Here is a 22,107-nt window from a genome sequence, read left to right on the forward strand (position 1 = left end):
CTTAATTCAAATAACCATTTTCTTTCAAAATGGAGAATATCTCTGTGATATCTCTTTTGCCTCTTTGGTTAAAGTTCAGACCATGGCATGTGTGGTTTTTCACAATCTAGCCCCTTCCTACCACTCTACTGCTTGTGAGTCAGGCTCTGCTTGGCGTGTAATCCAGAAAAAGCAGCTGCTTATGATTAAACACATCCTGGTTCCAGAGCACCTCACCAATACTGCATTCCCAGCAGATGCTGCTTTGTGTAGAATTTCTCTCTCTGTGTGTTTTTCTTCCCTACTGGACAGTAAGCTCTGCGAGGGTGGGCACCCAATTTATTCACCTCAGTGTTCACAGGATGGAGTTCTGCTGAGACAGACACATTTGAGATGCTTGATAAATAGGTTTGGAATTTAACCAAGTGCCCAATATGGCCCTAAACAGCCCTTTGCTACCTCATTTCCTGGTATTTCCGTACCTGGTACTGAAGTCCCCCCCACCATGGGGACACCTCAAGCCTTTTGCTGACTCTGAGACTTTGTGCCTCCCATTCCCTCTTCTTAAAATGTAGCCCAACTCCTACCCGGCATGACACCTTCTTTGTATGATCAATTCTAGTCATCTTTCCAGATCCAGATCAAATTCTAGCTCCACACCTAAGCCTTGCCTCCATCAAGCAGTGTTTTTTCCTTTACATCCTTTCCTCTTACTGCCGTCTTTCTTTTCTGTCCCTGCATCCACCAGGGCTCTCTCCCCTGCTAGAGTGGAGCACCTGCAGGGAAGGGTGGGCATTCTGAATTTTTAAAATATTTGCTAAATGTTTAATTAAAAAATTAATATTTGAATTAAAAAATGAATATCTCTATCTCACCGTCTGTGTATAATAGGACAAAATAGCCCCATTTGAAGGTCTCACCCGACTGTGTTTTCTCCTATAATTTCTGTTTTTAACTAAATTATGAGTTTTTTGAGTCTGCTTTTAAAGCCTTCTATTTATTTGTTCCTGTATATGTTAATTTGACAAATAGGTTTTAAGAATTTACCATGTGCTAATAACTGGAATGGAAAATATTTTTATTAAGACCTAGACTCAGTTACAGGAAGAGACGTTGGGGTGAAGGTTCCCAGTACCTAATTAACAACAATTATTTAAACCCTTAATATATTCAGTCCCATCAACAAAAGGAAATGGTTATGACAAAAGCCATATGTTAACCAAGGAAAGACACAGAAGGTTCTAGTATGGCCTGCGGTTGCTCCTTACTTGCATTATCTGTGCCTCTTGAAGTAATACTTGGGAAAGAATATGAATAGACATTGGCAAAATCCTAAGAGTTCTTGCCAGTACCCCTCCTCCCCTGCCTACAACAACTTTGGAGAGAATCACATGGAGAAAGGGTGAGCAAGAGGCTGGAAGAGAGGGGTCTATCACCTGCCTATCCCACAGATTCTCAGGTCCACAGCAGAGACAGGAAAATGGTCTCCATTTCCTGGGATCACACTAAGTTGGGGGAAATAATTTAAAAATAAAGAGTAGTCCCAAAAGGAGCAGAGCATAGCCTCTGCCAGTGGAAGGAATCCTGAGAAAAGATGTTTAACAAAAACTTGGCAAAGTGCAGAGCCCAGGTTACCCCAGGAAGCTTCCCCAGCCACAGAGAAGTGACCCCTTCTCAGCCCCCATCCCACTCTCTATCATCTGTCTCTATCTCTATCATCTATCTCTGTAATAGAGAAAAGTGGGTATTACAGCAATACCCCAGGCTTAAACTGCAGTTAGGAGGGAAAGATAAATAGTTATCACATAAGATGAAGAATGCATCAAGGAGAATTTTGCACTGAATCCCCTCTAGGTGGGGTTGGAGGCCTGATGGTATAAGAAGTTCATTCAATACCAATAAAAGCCAAGAAACACGGAATTCTGTCAACAAGGAGGACTTGGAATGATCTGGGGCTACTGACTGGCACAGAGTGGACTTCAGGTCCACCCATAATCACTTCTTGGTAGATACCTTAGTTATCACTCTCTTGACCAAATATTAGGATATTAGGAGGGTGTTTATGCTTATCTTTTTTTTTTTTTAAAAAAAATTCCTTCATCTATGCCATATTTTGGGAATTTTCTTCACTTCAGTTTAAACTCTCTGTCCTTTTTCAAATGTGGAGGATATTCTAATCAACTGCGTGTTGTATATTCTTAGGATACGTTGTTTTGAAATTTCTGCTCTCTTTCCTATCCTCCTGCATTAGTTGGGCAGACTAAAAGGAAACCTTACAGTCTACTTTATTTCTCTTCTTGGAAACCCAGAGCAAGCCTCAGTCTGGGCTGTCTGCTGACTTTTCTGTACTGGTCTTCTCCTGGTTTCCTAAAGACACAGCCCACACTCCCCATCCTGTCCAGTGCTTCCAAACACTGTTCGATTTCAGAAATGCTTCCATTTGTCCAACCAGTATATCTTTCCATTCTGATTCTGGACACCTACGTGTTACAAAATGCTCATATTGAGTAAATAGGAAAAAATGGACTATTTACATGTTGAATGATATATGCTTTTTCTATTCCATATTCTAGATCTCACGGGTCATTCGTACTCCCCGGGGAAATGCCCTCCTGGTGGGAGTGGGAGGATCAGGAAAGCAGAGCCTGACAAGGTTGGCTTCATTCATTGCTGGCTATACTTCCTTCCAGATCACTCTGACAAGGTAACAAGCTTTCACTTTAATTAACCTGAAGTGGAATTTATTCATTTATTTTTTTTGGTGAGGAATATTAGCCCTGAGCTAACATCTGTTGCCAGTCCTCCTCTTTCTGCTGAGGAAGATTGGCCCTGGGCTAACATCCGTGCCCACCTTCCTCTACTTTATATGTGGGATATTGCCACAACATGGCTTGATAAGCGGTGCATAGGTCCACACTCGAGATCCAAACCTGTGAACCCTGGGCTACCAAAGAGGAGCGTGCAAACTGAATCACTATGCCACCAGGCTGGCCCCCTGAAATGGATTTTGATAAAAGGTTCTCAGAGACCACCTGAAGTTAACGATGCAATTTTCTTATACATGAAGAATCATAATAGTTTTTATTCTTTAATGTTGACTTATCATCTTCCCCTTTCAACCTCTGTCATAGACCATGAAAGTTGCACATTAACAATTTGCTTTTGAAACATTTCAGCCTCTCATTGCAATGAAGAACTTCCTCACTGTTTTTATGTTATGTGTGATATGAGTGTTATGTGTATTCCTTTTGATAGATTTCAGAAGAAATTTATCCCTACTAAGTGTTAATTCAGATTTCAAGAATGTTAATAAACTGGAAAAATAGATGAAAAATTTATATTGATTTACTCATTCATACATTTAAAAATATTTATTGAACACCAACTATGTATCAGTCACTGACTAGGTGCTGGAGAATACGTGGTAAGCAAGGTAAACCTGCCCCTGTCATCATGGAGTTTATAGTAATTCAAAAGGGACAGACAACTGAGCACCTCATTCAGTAAGGTGGGATACGTAAGTGCTATCTATGATATCTATGATAAGGAAATAAATGCAGGCCGGATTCTGTTGAAACATGAGGGAGGGACTCCTAACGTAGGCTAGGGGAAGGTCAGAAAAAAGATTCCTGGAGCAAAAGATGTTTTGCTCTGAGACCTGAATATGAGTAGGAATTATCTCAGAGAAGAGGAGTGGTAAAGAATGTTCCAGGCAAAAGGATCAGCACATAGGAAGTCATACTTGAGGCTGTGGAAGAAGTTAAATATGGCTAGGTGTACAGCGGAAGGTAGAAAGTAGGAAAGGAAGGGAAATGGAGACCTTAGAAGGTGTGACAAGGAGTTTGGACTTCATCCTAGAGCAATAGGAAACCTTTAATGAGTTACCACTAGGGAGGGCATGTCAGATTTGCATGGACAGAAAATGGATGGAAGGAGCTGGCCTGGAATAGTTATAAGCCTGTCTCAGGGGTCTAGGCAAGAGATGATGGTGTCCTGAGTGGGAGCAGTGAGAATGGAGAAATGAGGACAGATTCAAGAGATGGTTAGGAAGTTGGGGCTTTTGGACTTGGTACATACTGGTTCTGGCTTGGGAAACCAGATAGACAGTGCTGCTACTTATCCAAATAGGGAACCCCCGAAGAGATGCCCTTGGGATAGATGTGTGTAGTGCAGGGAGAATTAAGAAGTGAAAAGTCAACATGAAAAGATAAGCAGGGGTGATTCAGAGAGGCTAAACTGATTTTCAGGATTAACCAAGAGAAGATGAGAAGCAGGAGGCCGGTTGGGGAAGTTTAGTTGGGCTGATAATTATTAGAGGTTAATTTCTAGGTATGGGAGCAGGAAGTCTTGCCTCCTGGGCATTGATATAGAGCTTTGTCTTGGCCCAGGAGGGTAAAACATTCAGCTGATCTGTCTCATTCATGGGGGTCCCTAGTCACCTGCTAGGACGAAGGTTGAAAATTATTAAACGTTGGGTTTAGAGATCCAGGTATTCAAGTTGCTATCGTTACACTTTTTATTTGGTCTGAATTATAGGGTTCTGCTTGGAGAATAAATCCAATAAATACCTTGTGTATAATTCTTCTAGTTTGTGGATAGAAGCAGAGTTAGATAAAAAATAACCTATACAGGAAAGGGGTTGGACTCTGAGATTTTTGTTCCTAATATTTGTGTAAAACCTTAAGTTTTCAAAGCACTTTTAGATGCACAAGCTAGTTTTGTCTTTAAAAGAACTTTGTGGGTTAGCTGGGCACGTAACATTAGCCTGTCTTACAGTTGAGACTCAGAGAGGCTGTGACTCGTCTGAAATCCCAGATCTACCTGGGAATTGATCACGATATTTCTGGTTTCTGGTCTGGCTTGACTTTTGCTGCACCACACTGCCTCAGTGAAAACATGACTCCTCTCTCTGTGATAAATTAATTCCTCTGCATGTCCCACTGGGAGTGCTCCATTACTGATGAAAAGGAGGGTCAAGGCCTCCTTGCCTTCTCATCGCCTTCGGGAGACTATTCTACTGTGTAAGCCTTTGCACAGCCGTGTGGCCAAGGCTCAGGAAGCAAGAGCCTCATGTTTGGGAAGCAAAGTCATTTGTTAGATAACTCAGGTCGTATTATTTGAGGCAGCGGGGCCCTTGATCCAGGGGACTAGGGCCCCAGGGCACTGGGCTGAAAGTTTTTCCCCTATCCCCGGAAGCTAGGGTGAGATATTTTCCTTTGTCTTTATTTTTTTTAAGGGGGACTGTATCTTTAAAATTCTTTTCTAATTTCTCAGATCTCACTTCTCTAGAAGTCTTCCTAAAATATTGATGCATAGTAGTGGTATTTCTGGTTCTAGGGTTTAGGTTTTATGTTAAAAAAAGCACAAAGTACAGAAGTTAAATATTTAGTAGCTTTTAAAAAATCAGAAGGCCGTTTGCTCTTGTGCTCTAAACTCTGAGTTTATTTAATGACACAAGATTCAATAGTAATTTAGTAAGTCTGAGTCTCCAGGAGGGGAATATCTTTATTTTCACTTTTGGCAGTAATGGGCTACCCTATGTTGGCACCTCTCTAACATTTCATGATTGCAAGCTGACTTCCACTGAAGGATTGCTTTTGACAGTGCAAGAAGGTTTAAAATGGGATATCTCCTAATGTTTCTAGCTATTCTACTACAGTGTACTGATTGCTCAGCAAACCCTTTCATGTGGAATCCAAAGATGCAATGGAAATAATTATGTTGGGGGATGAGGAGGGCACCATTTCTAATAGGGCATCTCCTTCACCCTGTATAATAAAGGCTTGACATGATTTAGTTTAGTTTCATTTAATTTATAAAGTATCTTCTAAAATATTATTGCAGATGGGTGCTTAGGAAATTTTCCAATTTGACTTTTCTATTATCATTACTGACAAATATTTTCAAAATGAAACATATACACATTCAGATGACATTTAGTTGTGGTAAAAATTATATTTTTGTTTCACGTTGACTTTTCACTCTAGATTTTTTGTGTGTAGAAAAAAATTATTATAGTGTTTCATAAAATGTAGAGTTTTAAAAATCGATATTATCTTTGCAAGTAAATACTACTTAACTTGATGTTAACTAGACTTACTGTGGTGATCATTTCATGGTATGTAGAAGTATTGAATCATTATGTTGTACGCCTAAAACTAATATAATGTTATATGTCAATTATAGCTCAATAAAAAAATAGTTTTTGGCTTTAGTGAACAGCAAAGTACTCAGAACTTTACTAAGATGGTGCACTTCTCTTCCTCCCAAAGGAATAGCTATTAGAAACGGAAAGAAATAAAAAAAAAAATCAGTTTCATCTTCATAAGTAAATATAGTGAATGAGTAACATTCACATACAATAAAATACCTATCTGATGAAACAATATCAGCATTTTTTTGGTTAACCAAATGGAATAAAGCATCGTTATAAGGATCTATCCTTCTCATCAGAATAGTTTTGGTTAATGACACAGTATTTCTTTAGATCCTACAACACATCAAATCTGATGGAAGACCTGAAGATTTTGTATAGAACAGCCGGTCAGCAAGGCAAAGGAATCACGTTTATTTTCACGGACAATGAGATTAAGGATGAGTCATTTTTGGAATATATGAACAATGTTTTATCATCAGGGGAGGTAGGAACTCGTTTATTCTTCATGTGTTTTGTCTCTTCAGTTTCCCTCCAGCTTTAGAGCTGTCTGTATTTCCTTGCATTAGAGTTTTGAGTAAGTGCTATTATTGGGGATTAGGTGATCAGTATGAAGAATGGCTTTTTCTATCAGGTTTTTGGAGAGTAAAACTTCCAGTCAAAATGTGGAGCTATGCATTTAAAATGTCAATGACTCTTCCAAGTGACGAATGAAAAAACAGAAGAGGGAGATTACAAGGAAAGCTAATTGGATTATTGATATGTCCATTTACCTCCTTAGAGGGCTATGGCTTTGCACCTAATAATAGAATTGTCTATGTATTTTAAAATGTGGTATATTTCATCTTGAAGACCTTTGGTTAATTTTGTAAAGGTGAGGTTGAGAGCACAAATGGAGGAAAGACATTATGCTAACATATTGAGCTATATATTTCGATCTATTTTCATATGCCTGTTCTGAATTTGAATGTCTGCACTTCTTTTTCAGGTCTCCAACCTATTTGCTCGTGATGAAATTGATGAAATTAGTAGTGATCTCATATCCGGCATGAAAAAAGAATATCCCAGGCGCCCTCCAACCAATGAGAACTTGTATGACTACTTCATGGGCCGGGTCCGACAGAACCTTCACATTGTGCTCTGCTTTTCACCGGTGGGGGAGAAATTCCGAAATCGAGCTTTGAAGTTCCCTGCCCTTATTTCAGGATGTACCATTGACTGGTTCAGCCGATGGCCTAAGGATGCCTTAGTTGCTGGTTAGTGTAGTGGAAATTTTATGCCAGAGTTTCTGGTCTACAGTGTTTATTTACATTCTGTGATGTTTGCCACCTCTGGACTGGATTGAGCCAAAAGTCACTTTGTCCAGTGTTTGAGGATTTTTGCAAGATGGTGCTCTTTCTCATTTAATAGCTATTTTTTCCCAGAGTGTGGTTGTCAGAGAATGAGATCTTCAGTCTGTTACCCCTCGGATTAATGTGCAGTGATTCTCATCTTTGCAGTGCTGCCTGAAGACTTTGTCTCAGGTGGATCCCCAGGCAGGTTATGGGATGTCACAGGAAGGCACTGAGGTCTTAATATCTTTGATAGCATTTGTGTTCTTTCTTAAGTAGGTTGGTCAGCCTCAGAGTAGTTAAACCCAAATGTCTCTTGGATGTTTCCTTCTCGTGGCTGCAGTGCTAGAATCAAAAAAGAAGTCACTATCCAACAATCCTCTGATGGTTTCTATCCTTGACAAAGGATGTTAACCTTCAGTGTCCTATGGCTGAAGTCCTTCCTTCTGTCTAATGTTCCATCCTATGGAACATTAATGCTTCTCTTACTCTATAAATGAATTGAACATAAAAGTAGTCTAGAAGATGTTAGAGATCATTCATGTAGTTTATGCGTTTTTTCAGCTTTTGGTGAGAAATTATCTGTGAATGATTTAAACAATATAACAGGTCTCACCTCTGACCTATTGTATCAGAATCTCAGGGGAATCCTGATTCAGGGTAGTGGCTTTCAAACTTTTTGTCTGATTATTGTGTTTTAATAATAATTAAGAAGAGTCTTATTTCCCGGGAAAACATTACAGGTAGCCCTAAGAGATGAAACAGTAAAAAGTGGAGGGGAGGAAGGATTTTGGAGGCTTGCCCTCTCACCTCACCCCACTCCTACAGTAAAAAGTGGAGGGGAGGAAGGATTTTGGAGGCTTGCCCTCTCACCTCACCCCACTCCTGCTACCCCCACATCTGCCTTCCCAGCTTTGTGGTACCCAGTGAGAGAACGACTGATTAACCCATCTCCTGTCCTTTATAGATGGAGAGACTGGGGAGAGTGAAGCTGAGGGAATTGTCAGAGGTTCAGGAAGCCAGTAGCATCAGCATTGGGGCTAGAACCCAGATATATAGAGATGTATCTATGTATCTACCTATGTACCTACCTATGTGTTTACCTATGTATGTATGTATGTATCTACCTATCTATCTATCATCTATCTGTTTTTTAACAAATTCCTTCCCCTCTGGGGAAGTTTTGTTCTCAACCCACTGCTATGACGATAATGGTTTCCCAATCTGTGGCTTTTAAACACAGAATATTCTAATATATTTGAAGTACAATGTACAGTTTTCTCTTTTGTCTTATAAGATTAGAGAAAAAACCAGTGATTTAAAATTTTAAGTTCTGTTAAAATGTAAATACAACTAAGGGTAAAACTTGAAAATTCCTTGAAGTAGGATATAAAGGCAGAGCACAAAATGACAGTATTTAAGAGCTCTATTCAAGTTTACTATGAAATATGGTCATGCATCACTTATTTATGGGGATACGTTCTAAGAAATGCATCATTAGGTGATTTCGTTGTTGTGCAAAGAGTGTACTCATAGAGTGTACTCCCACAAACCTAAATGATATAGCCTGCTACACACCTAGGCTGTATGGTACTAATGTTATGAGACCGTTGTATAAGTGGTCTGTGGTTGACTGAAACGTTGTAATGTGGTGCGAGACTTTATGATAATTAGTATGCAAGTACTTTGTAAAATATCATGTAAGGTATTATTATTAATAATAAAAATAACACCTTCAGGTGATAAACTGTAATATACCATAATTAAGATGATTTAATTTAAATATACAGCTTTTCCTGCCAAGTCCCAATTTCAATCATCCCTTCTATTACAAGACAAATGTCTTATTGATCTTTCTCCTTTGTTAATTTCTCACAAATTGCCCCATTCCTTTAAATCTCATCACATCAACTCAAGCTAAGATTACATGGAGGAGAGGAAAACTTTCATTTCTGTGTCCTCAGTTTCTAGCAAGTGTCCTCACCTTCATGCCTGTTTCTATTTGTTCACTTATTCAGAACATGCTTATTGAACCTTATGCCATTTATTGAGCCAGGCTTATTGGAAGGCAAGGCAGACTCATTTCTTCACTCCAGATTCTCTTCCCAGGAAAGCTCATTCCCAGCCTCCTATATAACAATGGCTCATCAGTTTTTATTTCCAGTCTAGTCTGTCCTCTGGCTTGAAATCCGTGCACTCAACTGCCTGCTTGACACATTCTCATGGATGTTTCACAGGCTCCTTAAACTCAGAATGTCTAAAACTGAACTATTCTCCTCTGGTCTCCCTCTCCCAGAAAGTCTTACCATGGTCCATCAGACCGTACATTCAAAGAGCTCTTTGTCTTTTACACTTCTCGTTCCTTCAGCTCTCAAGTCTCCTCCATCATCAGGTCATGTCGACTTTATCTCCTAAATAGTAGTGGAATCTATCCAACTCTTTCCCTTTCACTGACATCCTGGGCCACGCTATCATTGTCACTCACCTGGAAACCCAAATAGCTTTCTAATGATCTCTCCTCCTCTTTCACCTGTGTCCCGTCCATTTCACATTGCTGACAGAACAGTGATAAAAACACAAACCCAATCACATTGCTTTCTAGTTAAAACTTTCCATGTCCTCTCATTGCTCTTTGGAAAAAGGCCACCTCTTTAGAATGGGCTTCAAGGTTTGGCTCTGCCTACCTCCCTAGCCTCACCTGAGGTCACATTTTCTTCCTGCTCTGTTCTCCTTGATCTTGAACATGCCCTTTTTCTTCCCGTGCAATGCCCTCCTCCTCCCATCCTCCCTACACCTTCCTCCCTTTGCCTGGATAATGCTGGCTCAGCTGAATGTCACTTGTTCAGGGAAACTGTCCGCTGATGCCCCTCTCCCCCAGTAAACCCGTTTCCCTGTATCCATTTCACAGCACTCTGTCCTTTTCCTTCCTGGGACTAACCACAGTTTGCAATTTATATACTTAGTTGTGTGATTTATTTGATTAATGCACATCTGTCCTGCTAGATTAAAAACTCCATGAGGTCAAGGACTATATATCTTTTTTTAAAAGTTTTTTTTTTTTTTTTTTTTTTGTGAGGCGATCAGCCCTGTGCTAACATCCGCCAATCCTCCTCTTTTTTTTTTTGCTGAGGAAGATGGCCCTGGGCTAACATCCGTGCCCATCTTCCTCCACTTTATATGGGACGCCGCCACAGCATGGCTTGCCAAGCAGTGCGTCAGTGCGCGCCCGGATCCGAACCAGCGAACCCCGGGCCGCCGCAGCGGAGCGCGCGCACTTAACCGCTTGCGCCACCGGGCCGGCCCCGGACTATGTATCTTTTTTGTTCACGGTTTTGGCAGCTACCAGTGCCTGACACTTATCGTGTTGAATGAATGAATCAGTCTGTCAAAATTCATCATCCTTCCATAACATGGCTCTAACTTACTTACGATCTTCTCTAACTCAACACAAATCTTCTCTTTTTTGTTTGTTCTCTGAACATGCTTTAATCATCCTTATGATTCCACAATTGTCCCCCTTATCAAGAATGTTCTCTCTCATCTTCTTTGTTTATCTAAGTTCCAAGCTTAATTGAGTCTCATCACATCCTTTGCTCTTCCTTTGTTCACTTAGGGATATTTAAATTTTTTCCCCTTTTCTTGGACATCCTATATCTATAGCACTTAAACTTTACGTAATGCACCTGGACGTTTAAATCTTTTTAAACCTTTTGATAACCGGTAAGTTTTTGTGATTATGTCTCCAATCTAGTTTAGTAAGTATTTACAGCCTGCGTACTATGTGAATATTTAGTACTGGGCTAGTCACAGTAGTGGATAAAATAATTATAAGACATGATACATAGCTCCTTTCTTTAGTCAATATAAAATGTTTTTGGGAAAACCAACATCTACACCTAATACCAAGCTGCCTTCTGTTGTTTTGAAAGAATACCCTCTTTGAGTATTCGTACTTACTACACTTAGGGATTTAAGTGTTATTTATTGTTTTTAGAAAATCAGCAACAAGATTTCTAGAAAAACCATCTTTTAAGTTGCCTTAAGGATGCTGATTCTGAATTAAATTATTATCTCCAGCCACATCAATAAGGAAATATTTTGTTTGTGTTGAATATATTTCATTTAGATTACAGTAAATATTTCCCATAAAAGTATTAGATTATTGTGTATTTTTCTAATTTATTTATTTTATTCTTTAAGATGCACTTTATTTTTTAAACCACTTTGTTGAGATATGAATGACATACAAAGAGCTGTACATATTTAATGTATACAACTTGGTAAGTTTGGAGATAAGTAAACATCTGTGAAACTATCACTATAAGCTATGCCATGAACATATCCATTACCTCCAAAAGATTCCTCTTGACTTCTTTAATGATGATGATTATGATGATTATTTTGCGATAAAAACACTTAACATGAGATCTACCCTCTTAGGAAAATTTTAAGTATACAATGCAGCATTGTTAACTGTAGGCACTATGCTGTACGGAAGATCTCTAGGACTTATTCATTTTGTATAACTGAAACTTTGTACCTTTTGACTAATACCTCTCCATTTCCCCCTGCTCCCAGCCCCTAGCAACCACCATTCTATTCTCTGGTTCTATGATTTGACTGTTTTAGATTCCTCATATAAGTGGTATCTTGTAGTATTTGTCTTTCTGGTCTGGCCACCAGACCTATTCATTCTATTCATATTCATTATTTCACTTAGCATAATGTCCTCCAGGTTCATCTGTGTTGTTGCAAATGGCAGAATTTCCTTCTTTTTCAAGGCTGAATAATATTTCATTGTATGTATATACAACAATATCTGTTTATCCATTGATGGACATTTAGGTTGCTTCCATGTCTTGGCTATTGTGAATAATGCTGCAATGAACATGGGAGTGCAGATATCTCTTTAGGACCTTGATTACAATTTCTTTGGATATACACCCAGAAGTGGGATTGCTGGATCCTGTGGTAGTTCTATTTGTAATTTTTCAAGGAACCGCATACTGTTTTCCATAGTGGCTGTACCAATTTACATTCCCACCAGTAGCGCATAAGGGTTCCCATTTCTCTGCATCCTGGCCAACACTTGTTATCTTTGGTTTTTTTTTGAGAATAGCTGTCCTAACAGATGTGAGGAGATATCTCACTGCGGTTTTGGTTTGCATTTCCCTGATGATTAGTGATGTTGAGCACATTTTCATATACCTGTTGGCCACCTGTGTGTCCTCTTTGGGGAAGTATTTATTCATTTTTTTTTCCCATTTCAATCAGGTTACTTGTTTTTTTTTTTTTTACTATTAAGTTGTAGGAATTCCTTATATAGTTTGGATTTTAACTCTTTTTCAGGTTTGCAAATATTTGCTCACGTTCCGTAAGTTGCCTGTTCATCTGTTGATGGTTTCCTTTCCTGTTCATGAGCTTTTAGTTTGGTGTAGTCTCGCTTGTCTATTTTTGCTTTTGTTGCTTGTGCTTTTGGAGTCACATCCAAAAAAATTATTGCCAAGACCAATGTCAAAAAACTTTTCCCCTATGTTGTATTCTAGGAGTTTTACCCTTTCAGGTCTTAAGTTTAAATCTTTAATCCGTTCTGAGTTGATTTCTGTGTATGGTGTAAGATAAGGGTTCAATTTCATTCTTTTGCATGTGGATATCCAGTTTTCCCAGTGCTGTTGATTGAGGAGATTATCTTTTCCTCATGGAGTATTCTTGGCTCCCTTGTCGAACATCAGTTGACCATATATACGTGGGTTTATTTCTGGGCTGTCTATTCTGTTCCATTGGTCTGCATGTCTGTTTTCATGCTGGTGCCATATTGTTTTGATTTCTGTAGATTTGTTATAGATTTGGAAATGAGTAGGTGATTCTGATTTGTTCTTGCTCAAAATTGCTTTGGCTATTCAGGGTCTTTTGCGGTCCTATATAAATTTTAGGATTTTTTTTTTCTGTATCTGTAAATATGTCATTGGAATTTTTATAGGGATTGAGTTAAATCTGTAGATTACTTTGGGTAGTAGGGACATTTTAACAATATTAATTCTTCCATCCCATAAACATGTGATATATTTCCATATATTTATGTCTATTTTAGTTTCTTTCATTAGTATTTATAGTTTTCAGTGTACCAGTCTTTTCCTTCTTGCTTGAGTTTATTCCTAAGTATTTGATTCTTTCTGATGCTAATGTAAATTGGCTTGTTTTCTTAATTTCTTTTTTTGGATAGTTCGTTGTTATTGTTCAGAGTATTTTTCTAATGTAAAGATACTCAGAAGGAGCCAAGTATCCCCCCCTTTATCCCACATACACCACAAATACTAGATTTTGTAGTACTTTAATAACTATATTGCTTTTGGAAAAAAGTGAGTTTTTTATATCTATGAATTTACACTGACTGAATCTCTTGATGAAACATTTAAGGAAAAATCTGCTTTGTTTTATGTTGTAAAGTCCTTGTCCTTCCTGTCATTTAGTAGTCTTTATTTTGGCAAATCTTTGTTTTAGCCTTATGTGGAGTTGTTTCGAATTAATTCTTTCTAAATATCTGTATGATCTTCGTTCTGGTGGTCTTGTATTGCTTAATGAATCTCTGTGATTCCAAAGTCGCTACTAAATCAATTAACTTCATTTAGATTTCTCCAAGGTAAAGATAATTATTAATGTTCTTCTAGACTCCATTTTAAATCAGCTCTTTGTTATTAAAATAGGCCATCCTCACTTGGAAAAAAGTCTCAACAAAATCAATAGCATATATATGGCATATGTATTTTTTTCAAAGAAGGTCACTTTAATTATGTAAATAAAATGACTGTCTTTGAAAATTGCTTGATTTATACTCTACAGGATTTTGGTCTTATAAGTTAGCCACCGCTGCTTCTACAGCTGCTCACAACTAATGATGTAGCGTAAAGAGAAATGAGGCAGTTGCACACAATAACCCCTCAGAAAGTAATACCAACCACAATACTACTCGCTGTTAAAAAACAAAATTCAACTGAGTAAATCTGAAGATCTAGTTGGCTTTATTAGGCGATTCATGACTCAGGCAGCATCTCATCTAACAAGCAGAGAGATACTCTGAGAGGTTGTACAAAATGGAAAGTTTTCATAGGAAGAAGGGTGGGGAAGGGAGATATTAGCAAAAGAAAAGAAAGGATTATTTGGGCCAGGACATCTTGTCTTTGAGAGGGAAGGGACCACAAGGGTTTTATCATATAGATTGCCTCTCATTACTCTGGGGGATGGAGAGGGCCTACATGACAGATCACCTCATTGGTCCTGACCAGAAAATGCCAGACTGGTTGATTAAGATTATATTGCTGGGAGAGGTTGAAACTGCAATTAATTACAGTTGGTTTGCTGTCATGGGGGCCATTTTGAGCCTATTATTGTTTTTTTTCACATTACCATTTCCCTGAAAAATTCGTATATTTTGTCTATGAAGCTCATTGGCCAGTAGATGTTTTTGAACTTTGGGCTTCAATGGAAAATGTTTGTTTAGTACTCTGAAGATTCTACATGGATGGGTTCTATTTGAATTTCTAAATCAAGGTAATGTAGGCTTTGAAGTCTTTCATACTTGGGTTAGAATTCCAATTCTGTAACCAGAATCAAACTCTCTATGCTTCATTTTCTTTGTATGTAAAATGTACATAAAAATATCCATCACTTAGGATGTTGTAAGGATTAACTGGTAAACTTTTGTTATGTAGGATCAGCCAAGATTAGATATGCTTGCTCTCTGAATATATCAGTTAAGAATGTGTTTGGCTGTAAGAGAAAACCAGAGAAGTAGTGGCTTAAACAAGTAGGGCTGTGTTTATTATTTATTTATTTTTGTGAGGAAGATCAGCCCTGAGCTAACATCCATGCCAATCCTCCTCTTTTTGCTGAGGAAGATCAGCTCTGAGCTAACATCTATTGCCAATCCTCCTCCTTTTATTCCCCAAAACCCCAGTAGATAGTTGTATGTCATAGTTGCACATCCTTCTAGTTGCTGTATGTGGGACGCGGCCTCAGCATGGCCGGAGAAGCGGTGTGTCAGTGCTCGCCCAGGATCCGAACTCGGGCCACCAGCAGCGGAGCGCGCGCACTTAACCGCTAAGCCATGGCCCGGCCCCGAGGGCTGTTTTTTAATTTTTCCTGCTACCAAGAAAATGCAGAGATGCGCAGTCCGGGGCTATGCCATTAGAAATCTTACTCTTTCTACCTTGCTGTCGTCCTTAGGCTGTGGCTCTTTTTTTCTAGGCGTAAGGTGGCTGCTGCATCTCAAGGCCTTGTGTCTGTGGGCGCTTCACGAAGCTTTGCGTTTTACTTCAGGACCAGATTCTTCCCAGGAGCTTTTGTCTACCGTGTCGTTGGCCAGAATGGGGTCATTCTCTCTTACAAGAGAGTCTGGGGAATGAAAGAGCTTTAGTTGGGCAATTTGTTACCTTGAGCAAAATTGGGATTCTTTTAGTAACGAAGAAAGGGGATGAATACTGGATAGGCAACTAATGTGCCGTTTTTACTTTGTTACCTCAGTTCTTTTAATCCAAATAAAGTGGAAATTTGAGAACACTAAAATTCAGGGACTGAGCCCTCTGTCCTCCCTTCTAATCCACACATACCTCACCTCATTCCCCATCAAGTGACAAGAACACATAATACCAGGGTATGACCCACACCAACCTCAGACATTAGCCTGAAGGTGGACCCCCAAACTGGCATGGCTGCCTCGCTGATTGGATCTTGAAGATGGGGGAATGGTTTTCTGTGGCTCCTTGTCTGAGTCTCAGCAGGCTTGGGTCATCCTTAGAGGAAGTGACCCGGTCCTTTTTATAACCTTTCCTGCATCAGAGATTGTGGGTCTTCAGAAAAACGTACTTCAAATCCATCCCATTTTTATTCTCTTTGACTCTTTGAAGAGACAAAAAGACAACTTGCCACATAAAGAAAAAAGTCACCATTATTGATACTCTCTGTTCACCTAAGAAGGAAAAAAATCATTGCATAGTAATTACAAGGAAATTTTCAGAAGTGGGGACTTTCCTGAGGATATCCCGTAAAACCAAGTGAGGCACTGAGTGTCATGGCTGGCACATAGTGAATATTGCAGCCATTGTGGTTAACACCTGCAAAAAATTTGCCATGGGCAAGAATTGTTCCTTTGTTTCCAGTGACCAGACTTAAACTTCCTAAAATTTTAGCTGTTCTTTATAATGGTTGCTTAAGTCTTATGAGAAAAGTGACTTCTGAGGGTCTTAATTCATTGCCTTTCAGTGTGTATGATAAATTGTATTTGTAACCAAGCTGATAAATGGTCTCTGTTATTTGCGTAAATGTGAATACGGCCCCGCAGTTACTGCACGAGGAACTTAGTTTAGTGATCAGTTACTAATGGTGAAAAGATACCATTTTTTATTCCTTCGCCAACTGTTACCTGATACGTCTGTTCATTTGATTCCTTCTCTTTCTCTCCCTTTTTATTGGCCCTATTTCTGTTTGCAACTCTTATGTACATTATTCAATACGTTAAGTACTTTTTAAGCAAATCCATAGGCCATTTTTTCTAAGATAGATAAAGAGAGTTGTGATAATTTTTAACTGCATTGTGCACCACCCTTGTAAATTCCCTGGGGTTGAGACCAAGTTTCATAAAACTCTTTCACTCCATGGCACCCATCACAGTGATGGATGTGGAACAGACACTCAGTGTGGATATGGTGATTGATTAGCTCTGACTTTATGGCCTATTCTGGTAATAGGAAATACTGTCTTAGGCTTGGTCCCCTGTTTGGCACCATTAGGAAGATAAAGGTCTCCAATAGGAGATTTTAACCCAAACATTTTTAAAGGACACTGTAAATAGAATTAACTACAAATGGCCAGCTGCCACATTTAAGTACAAGATGGCCCAGGCATAAAAAAATTTAGTGGTGAACATTCCCCATGCCAAATGCAGTCAGAGCCTGAGGGAATTAAGGGTACGACAGGTTCTGAATGAAAAAATAAGTGAGATTGTTAAATATAAGTACCAGGTGGTCACTGATTTCTGAGTTATTTGTACCATTTTGTTCTTATGTAAACCATAAAACAGGCTGGCTGCCAACCAGAACCTGCAGCTGCATCAAAGAGACTTCTTTGCACAAGTACCAGAAAACAAAGAATGATGATAGGCTTACAGTCTGTTATAGTTTTGTACATGAAAGGGAAAATAAAATTGTTGATGTCATAGTCCTGGGGCCAAAAATGCTGATATGTACATACCTAGCTAGGGCTATAAAAGTGGTCTGCAGGCCTAAGAAATGTCTAAATCTTTTTGAAATAGCCAGTTAACTTTTAATTCGCATTCATATGTCACATGCTGTCATCTTTATTCTTTCTAGTGTCTGAACACTTCCTCTCTTCCTATGACATTGACTGCAGTTTGGAAACCAAGAAGGAAGTGGTCCAGTGCATGGGCTCCTTCCAGGATGGGGTAGCTGAGAAGTCTGTTGATTATTTCCAGAGATTCCGACGTTCTACCCATGTGACGCCCAAGTCGTACCTCTCCTTTATTCAGGGCTATAAGTTCATATATGGAGAAAAGCGTGTGGAAGTGCAAACTCTGGCCAACAGGTAACTGTGATGCTCAAATATAAAGATGCTTTAAAGCAGTGGCTCTCAACTGGGGGCAAATTTGCTCCTAGTGGACATTTTGCAATGACTAGTGACATTTTTGTTTGTTACAACTCGGATGGCAGGGGGCAGAGGAGTGCCACTGGCGTCAAATGAGTAGATGTCAAGGATGCTTTTAAACATCCTAGGAGTGTGCAGGACAGTCCTCCACAGCAAAGAATTATCCAGCCCAAAATGGCAATAGTGCTGTGGTTGAGGAACCCTCCTCTTGGGCCTATCCAAAGGATTATCCCATGGTTGCTAGGGAATTTATTGTTGCCCAATAGGATAAAATACTGCCAAGTTTTTATGTGGCCCACCACTTTCTATAATATTGAATGACTTAATGATAGAAATAATAGACCTGGAAGGAAGTTGAGAATACAGACATCCCCTCCTCCCTCCTCTTGTCCCTCTCTTCCCACACTTTCTGAGTGTCTGGGACAGAAGAGTCTGGCTGATGCTTATGTTCGCTGCATAGCAAATAGCCTACTTCACTGATATTTGTTCCAGATTTCTCTACTCTGCCCTGCTCTTTTCTGAACACTTACATCTTCTGCCTGAATATGGCCCGAATCAGCCTGGGTTGCTACCTAAGGGACCCCTGGGTGGTTGATTGGGCTAAGTGACTCTGAGGGCTCCAGTCTTTAAGATCACGTCATTGCAGGTTCAGACAGGCAGCTAGTCCCTTCATGAGGCTGTTCTGATGGCTTTAAGTTTGTTTCTTTTCTTGATCCCAAACCTTCTTTTAACTTCGTTGATCTCTTTTAAAAAACTAAAGTCATTTGTTTACCTTCCTCCATGACAGGGCTTCAAGCATTTGAAGTCTATTGTCATTTAGCTAAACTTCATTAAGCATGTTTTCTGTGTGATCCAGATTCTAGACCCACTGTTGTTTGTCATGTCACACAGTATTTTTAGCAGGTTCCCTCTTCCCACATGCGATCTATGAAAAACATAAAAGTGTCTTCGGTCTTGAATCAAGCCTGGACATGTAGCCTTTTGGTCAAGCCCTCTTGGATTTGCTATTTGTCTCTATGCTCATTCTTCAAATGTGACCATTACTATCTATATTAGTGGACCGGTACTTGGAAGATGTGACCAAGTACCATAAATTTTAAGATTGCTTGCTTGGATTTTCAATCCCAGAATGAATACTGGATTGGAAAAGCTAAAAGAAGCTTCGGAGTCTGTTGCAGCCCTGAGCAAAGAGCTGGAAGGGAAAGAGAAGGAGCTACAGGTGGCCAACGCGAAAGCCGACACGGTGGGTGGACATTGACGCGTGCACCATATTCATTTTGAATTCCCAGTTCATAAATGTTAGTGGTATATGCATATTCACTAAGTTATAACCATGAAAGTATAAATTATTTACTTCCATTAGAACAGAGTACTCTTAATTTTATGTATGAAAAATTGTGTAAGTGGACAAAATCAACAACGCAAGGCAAGAACGTGCTGCGTATTTGGTAATTTTTGATGAGGTATTTTCTTGTTTTATATTGAATTAGGTCTTAAAAGACGTGACAATGAAAGCCCAGGCTGCCGAAAAGGTCAAGACTGAGGTACAGAAGGTGAAGGACAAAGCCCAGGCCATTGTAGACGGCATCTCTAAAGATAAAGCCATTGCTGAAGAAAAACTGGAAGCAGCAAAACCAGCTTTAGAAGAAGCGGAAGCAGCCTTGCAGGTAAATCTCTGGGATACAATAGATACCATCCTTCAGGGCCTAGGAGGAGGGCTAAGGCAGAGAAGATGAATCACAACCAGGAGATGCTCTACTGCTCCCCGCCACAGCTCTCTCCACAGGAATGATTTCAAGTAATATTTTCTGCTTGGAGATGTGATTAGCTCTTTTTAGATTTTGCATGTGCTACTTCACATCTCATTTTCCTCACTCATGAATGATGGGCAGCGTCATATAATGGTGATCAGGAGTCCTGGATTCTCATTTCAACTCTGTCACCAGTAAGCTGTATGACATTGGGAAAGTCACATAAAATTTCTAAAATAACATTTCCTCACTCATTCCTTGAGGACCTTGGAGTAGGTCTATAAGATACAACTCTCTGAGGGTATCTATGAATTATCCAAATAAAGAACTACTGATCTAATGTAGCTCATTAAGTCAGAGTTTGAGCAGGTTTCCAACACAATCATTCAATGTAATTGTGTAGCAATAACAGAAATGGTGAAATTAGAAAGGAGGTTGGCTTCTGAGAAAATATGATGAGTTTAATGAAATAGGCCACACCTTAAAGGGCTGGTCTAGTTTTGAAGACTCAATTTAAGATCTTTTGGGGGCTCAATTTAACATTGCTTTGACTTCAGTCTTACTCATCTACTGCCTTATGTTGTTGACTCCTGGCCTAGAAAATGGCTGGAGAAATAGAACACTGCTGATCGGTCCACTGCTAATTCAAGATATATAACCTCAGTTGAGCATGTGTCATTACTTGATTATGTAATTATTTTTTAACCACTTAGGACACTGCCTGATACACTTCTAAATCTTTTTGGTCCAAGTTAAGTCTTTAAGCTTTCTGAGTCAATATACAAATATGAATTTCTATTCTTTTGAGACAATGAAGATATTGCCTTCTCTTTTATCTCTCCAACATTTCACACTATTCTTACATGTGATCTTTCTTTCCTCATTGTTTCTCCATTCCTCCTCGTACTAGCTAAACTGTTCTCCTTAATCTTTGAAGTCCTCCAGGATCTTCAGTCTCTCTGATTGGGGGGCATCTCATCTCCTCCTGACCCTTTTTTTTAAAACCAATTTATTGAGGTATGTTTGACATGTAAAAAGCTGTGTATATTTAAAGTATATAACTCGAAGAGTTTGGGGATACATATAGTACATCTGTGAAACCATCACCACCATGAAACCATAGACATATCCATCACCTCCCAAAGTTTCCTCCACTCCCTTTAATATTATTATTTTTATTATTATCTTGTGTGGTAAGAACATTTAGTGTAAGATCTACCCTCTTAACAAATTTGAAGTATATAATGCAATATTGTTAACTATAGGCTCTATGCTGTATAGTAGATCTCCAGAATTTATGTTGGATAACTGAGAATTTGTACCCTTTGACTGTCACCTCCCCGTTTCCTCCTCCCGCCAGCCCCTGACAACCACATTCTACTCTCTACTTCTATGAATCTGACTATTTTAGATTCCACATATAAACGAAATCATACAGTGTTTGTTTTTCTGTATTTAGCTTATTTCACTTAGCATAATGCCCCCCAGGTCCATCCATGTTGTCTCAAATGGAAGGATTTAATTTTTTTAAGGCTCAATAATATTCCATTGTATATATATCACATTTTCTTTAGCCACTCATCCATCGATGGACATTTAGGTTGCTTCCATATCTTGGCTCTTGTGAATAATGCTGCAATGAACATGGGGGTGCAAATATCTCTTCAAGATTCCGATTCTCATCCCCTCTTTCCTTTTTGGGCATTTTGGCTTCACTGAGAATCTCTGGTCAACAGAGAGAAGACAATGACAGTGTAAAGAAACTTGTAAACCTTTATTGAACTCATATACCTAATGGCATCATAGGAATAGAGCATATGGCATCTCAGCTCATGCTTAAAGGCATACATTTTTCCGAGATTTAATAGGCTTGGCATCTTTTTTGATATTACAAAATGTTTTCAGTATCCTCCTAATTTCATGCTTTCTACCACTAAAATATTCTGCGTTGCATAATCATCAGTACAGAGACGTGTGGGAACGGGGGTAAGGGGACGGGGTGCGTGGGGGAGATTTTCAATAGTTTCCTTCATTGGTTCTCTCGCCATTTCATGTCCTCTTTGTGAGCTTTTGAAACCTTGAAATGTGTTGCTACCAATCTATACTCAAAAAGTTCCAGGCACATTTAAACTCTAACATTTTGGCATCAGGATACATAAATCTAGACAACAAATAAGGTAACAGCGAAGAATGTATCTCTTCCTAACTCAATGCTGCTCTGACTTGACACAAACAT

General features: G+C 39.2%; 1 protein-coding gene across 3 annotated transcripts in view; it reads left to right on the forward strand.

Annotated features, from left to right (window-relative positions):
• DNAH5 (dynein axonemal heavy chain 5) overlaps positions 1–22,107 on the forward strand; it is a 261,478-nt gene that overhangs the window by 177,003 nt on the left and 62,368 nt on the right. For all 3 annotated transcript variants that reach the window (XM_058564331.1, XM_058564333.1, XM_058564334.1), the window contains 6 exons: positions 2,553–2,683; positions 6,467–6,620; positions 7,122–7,389; positions 17,829–18,060; positions 19,249–19,363; positions 19,611–19,787. In XM_058564331.1, coding sequence (XP_058420314.1) covers positions 2,553–2,683; positions 6,467–6,620; positions 7,122–7,389; positions 17,829–18,060; positions 19,249–19,363; positions 19,611–19,787 — 1,077 coding nt within the window. The remainder of the gene's footprint in view (positions 1–2,552; positions 2,684–6,466; positions 6,621–7,121; positions 7,390–17,828; positions 18,061–19,248; positions 19,364–19,610; positions 19,788–22,107) is intronic.

The sequence above is a fragment of the Diceros bicornis genome, chromosome 20, assembly GCF_020826845.1.
Source record: "Diceros bicornis minor isolate mBicDic1 chromosome 20, mDicBic1.mat.cur, whole genome shotgun sequence".
Classification (NCBI taxonomy): domain Eukaryota; kingdom Metazoa; phylum Chordata; class Mammalia; order Perissodactyla; family Rhinocerotidae; genus Diceros; species Diceros bicornis.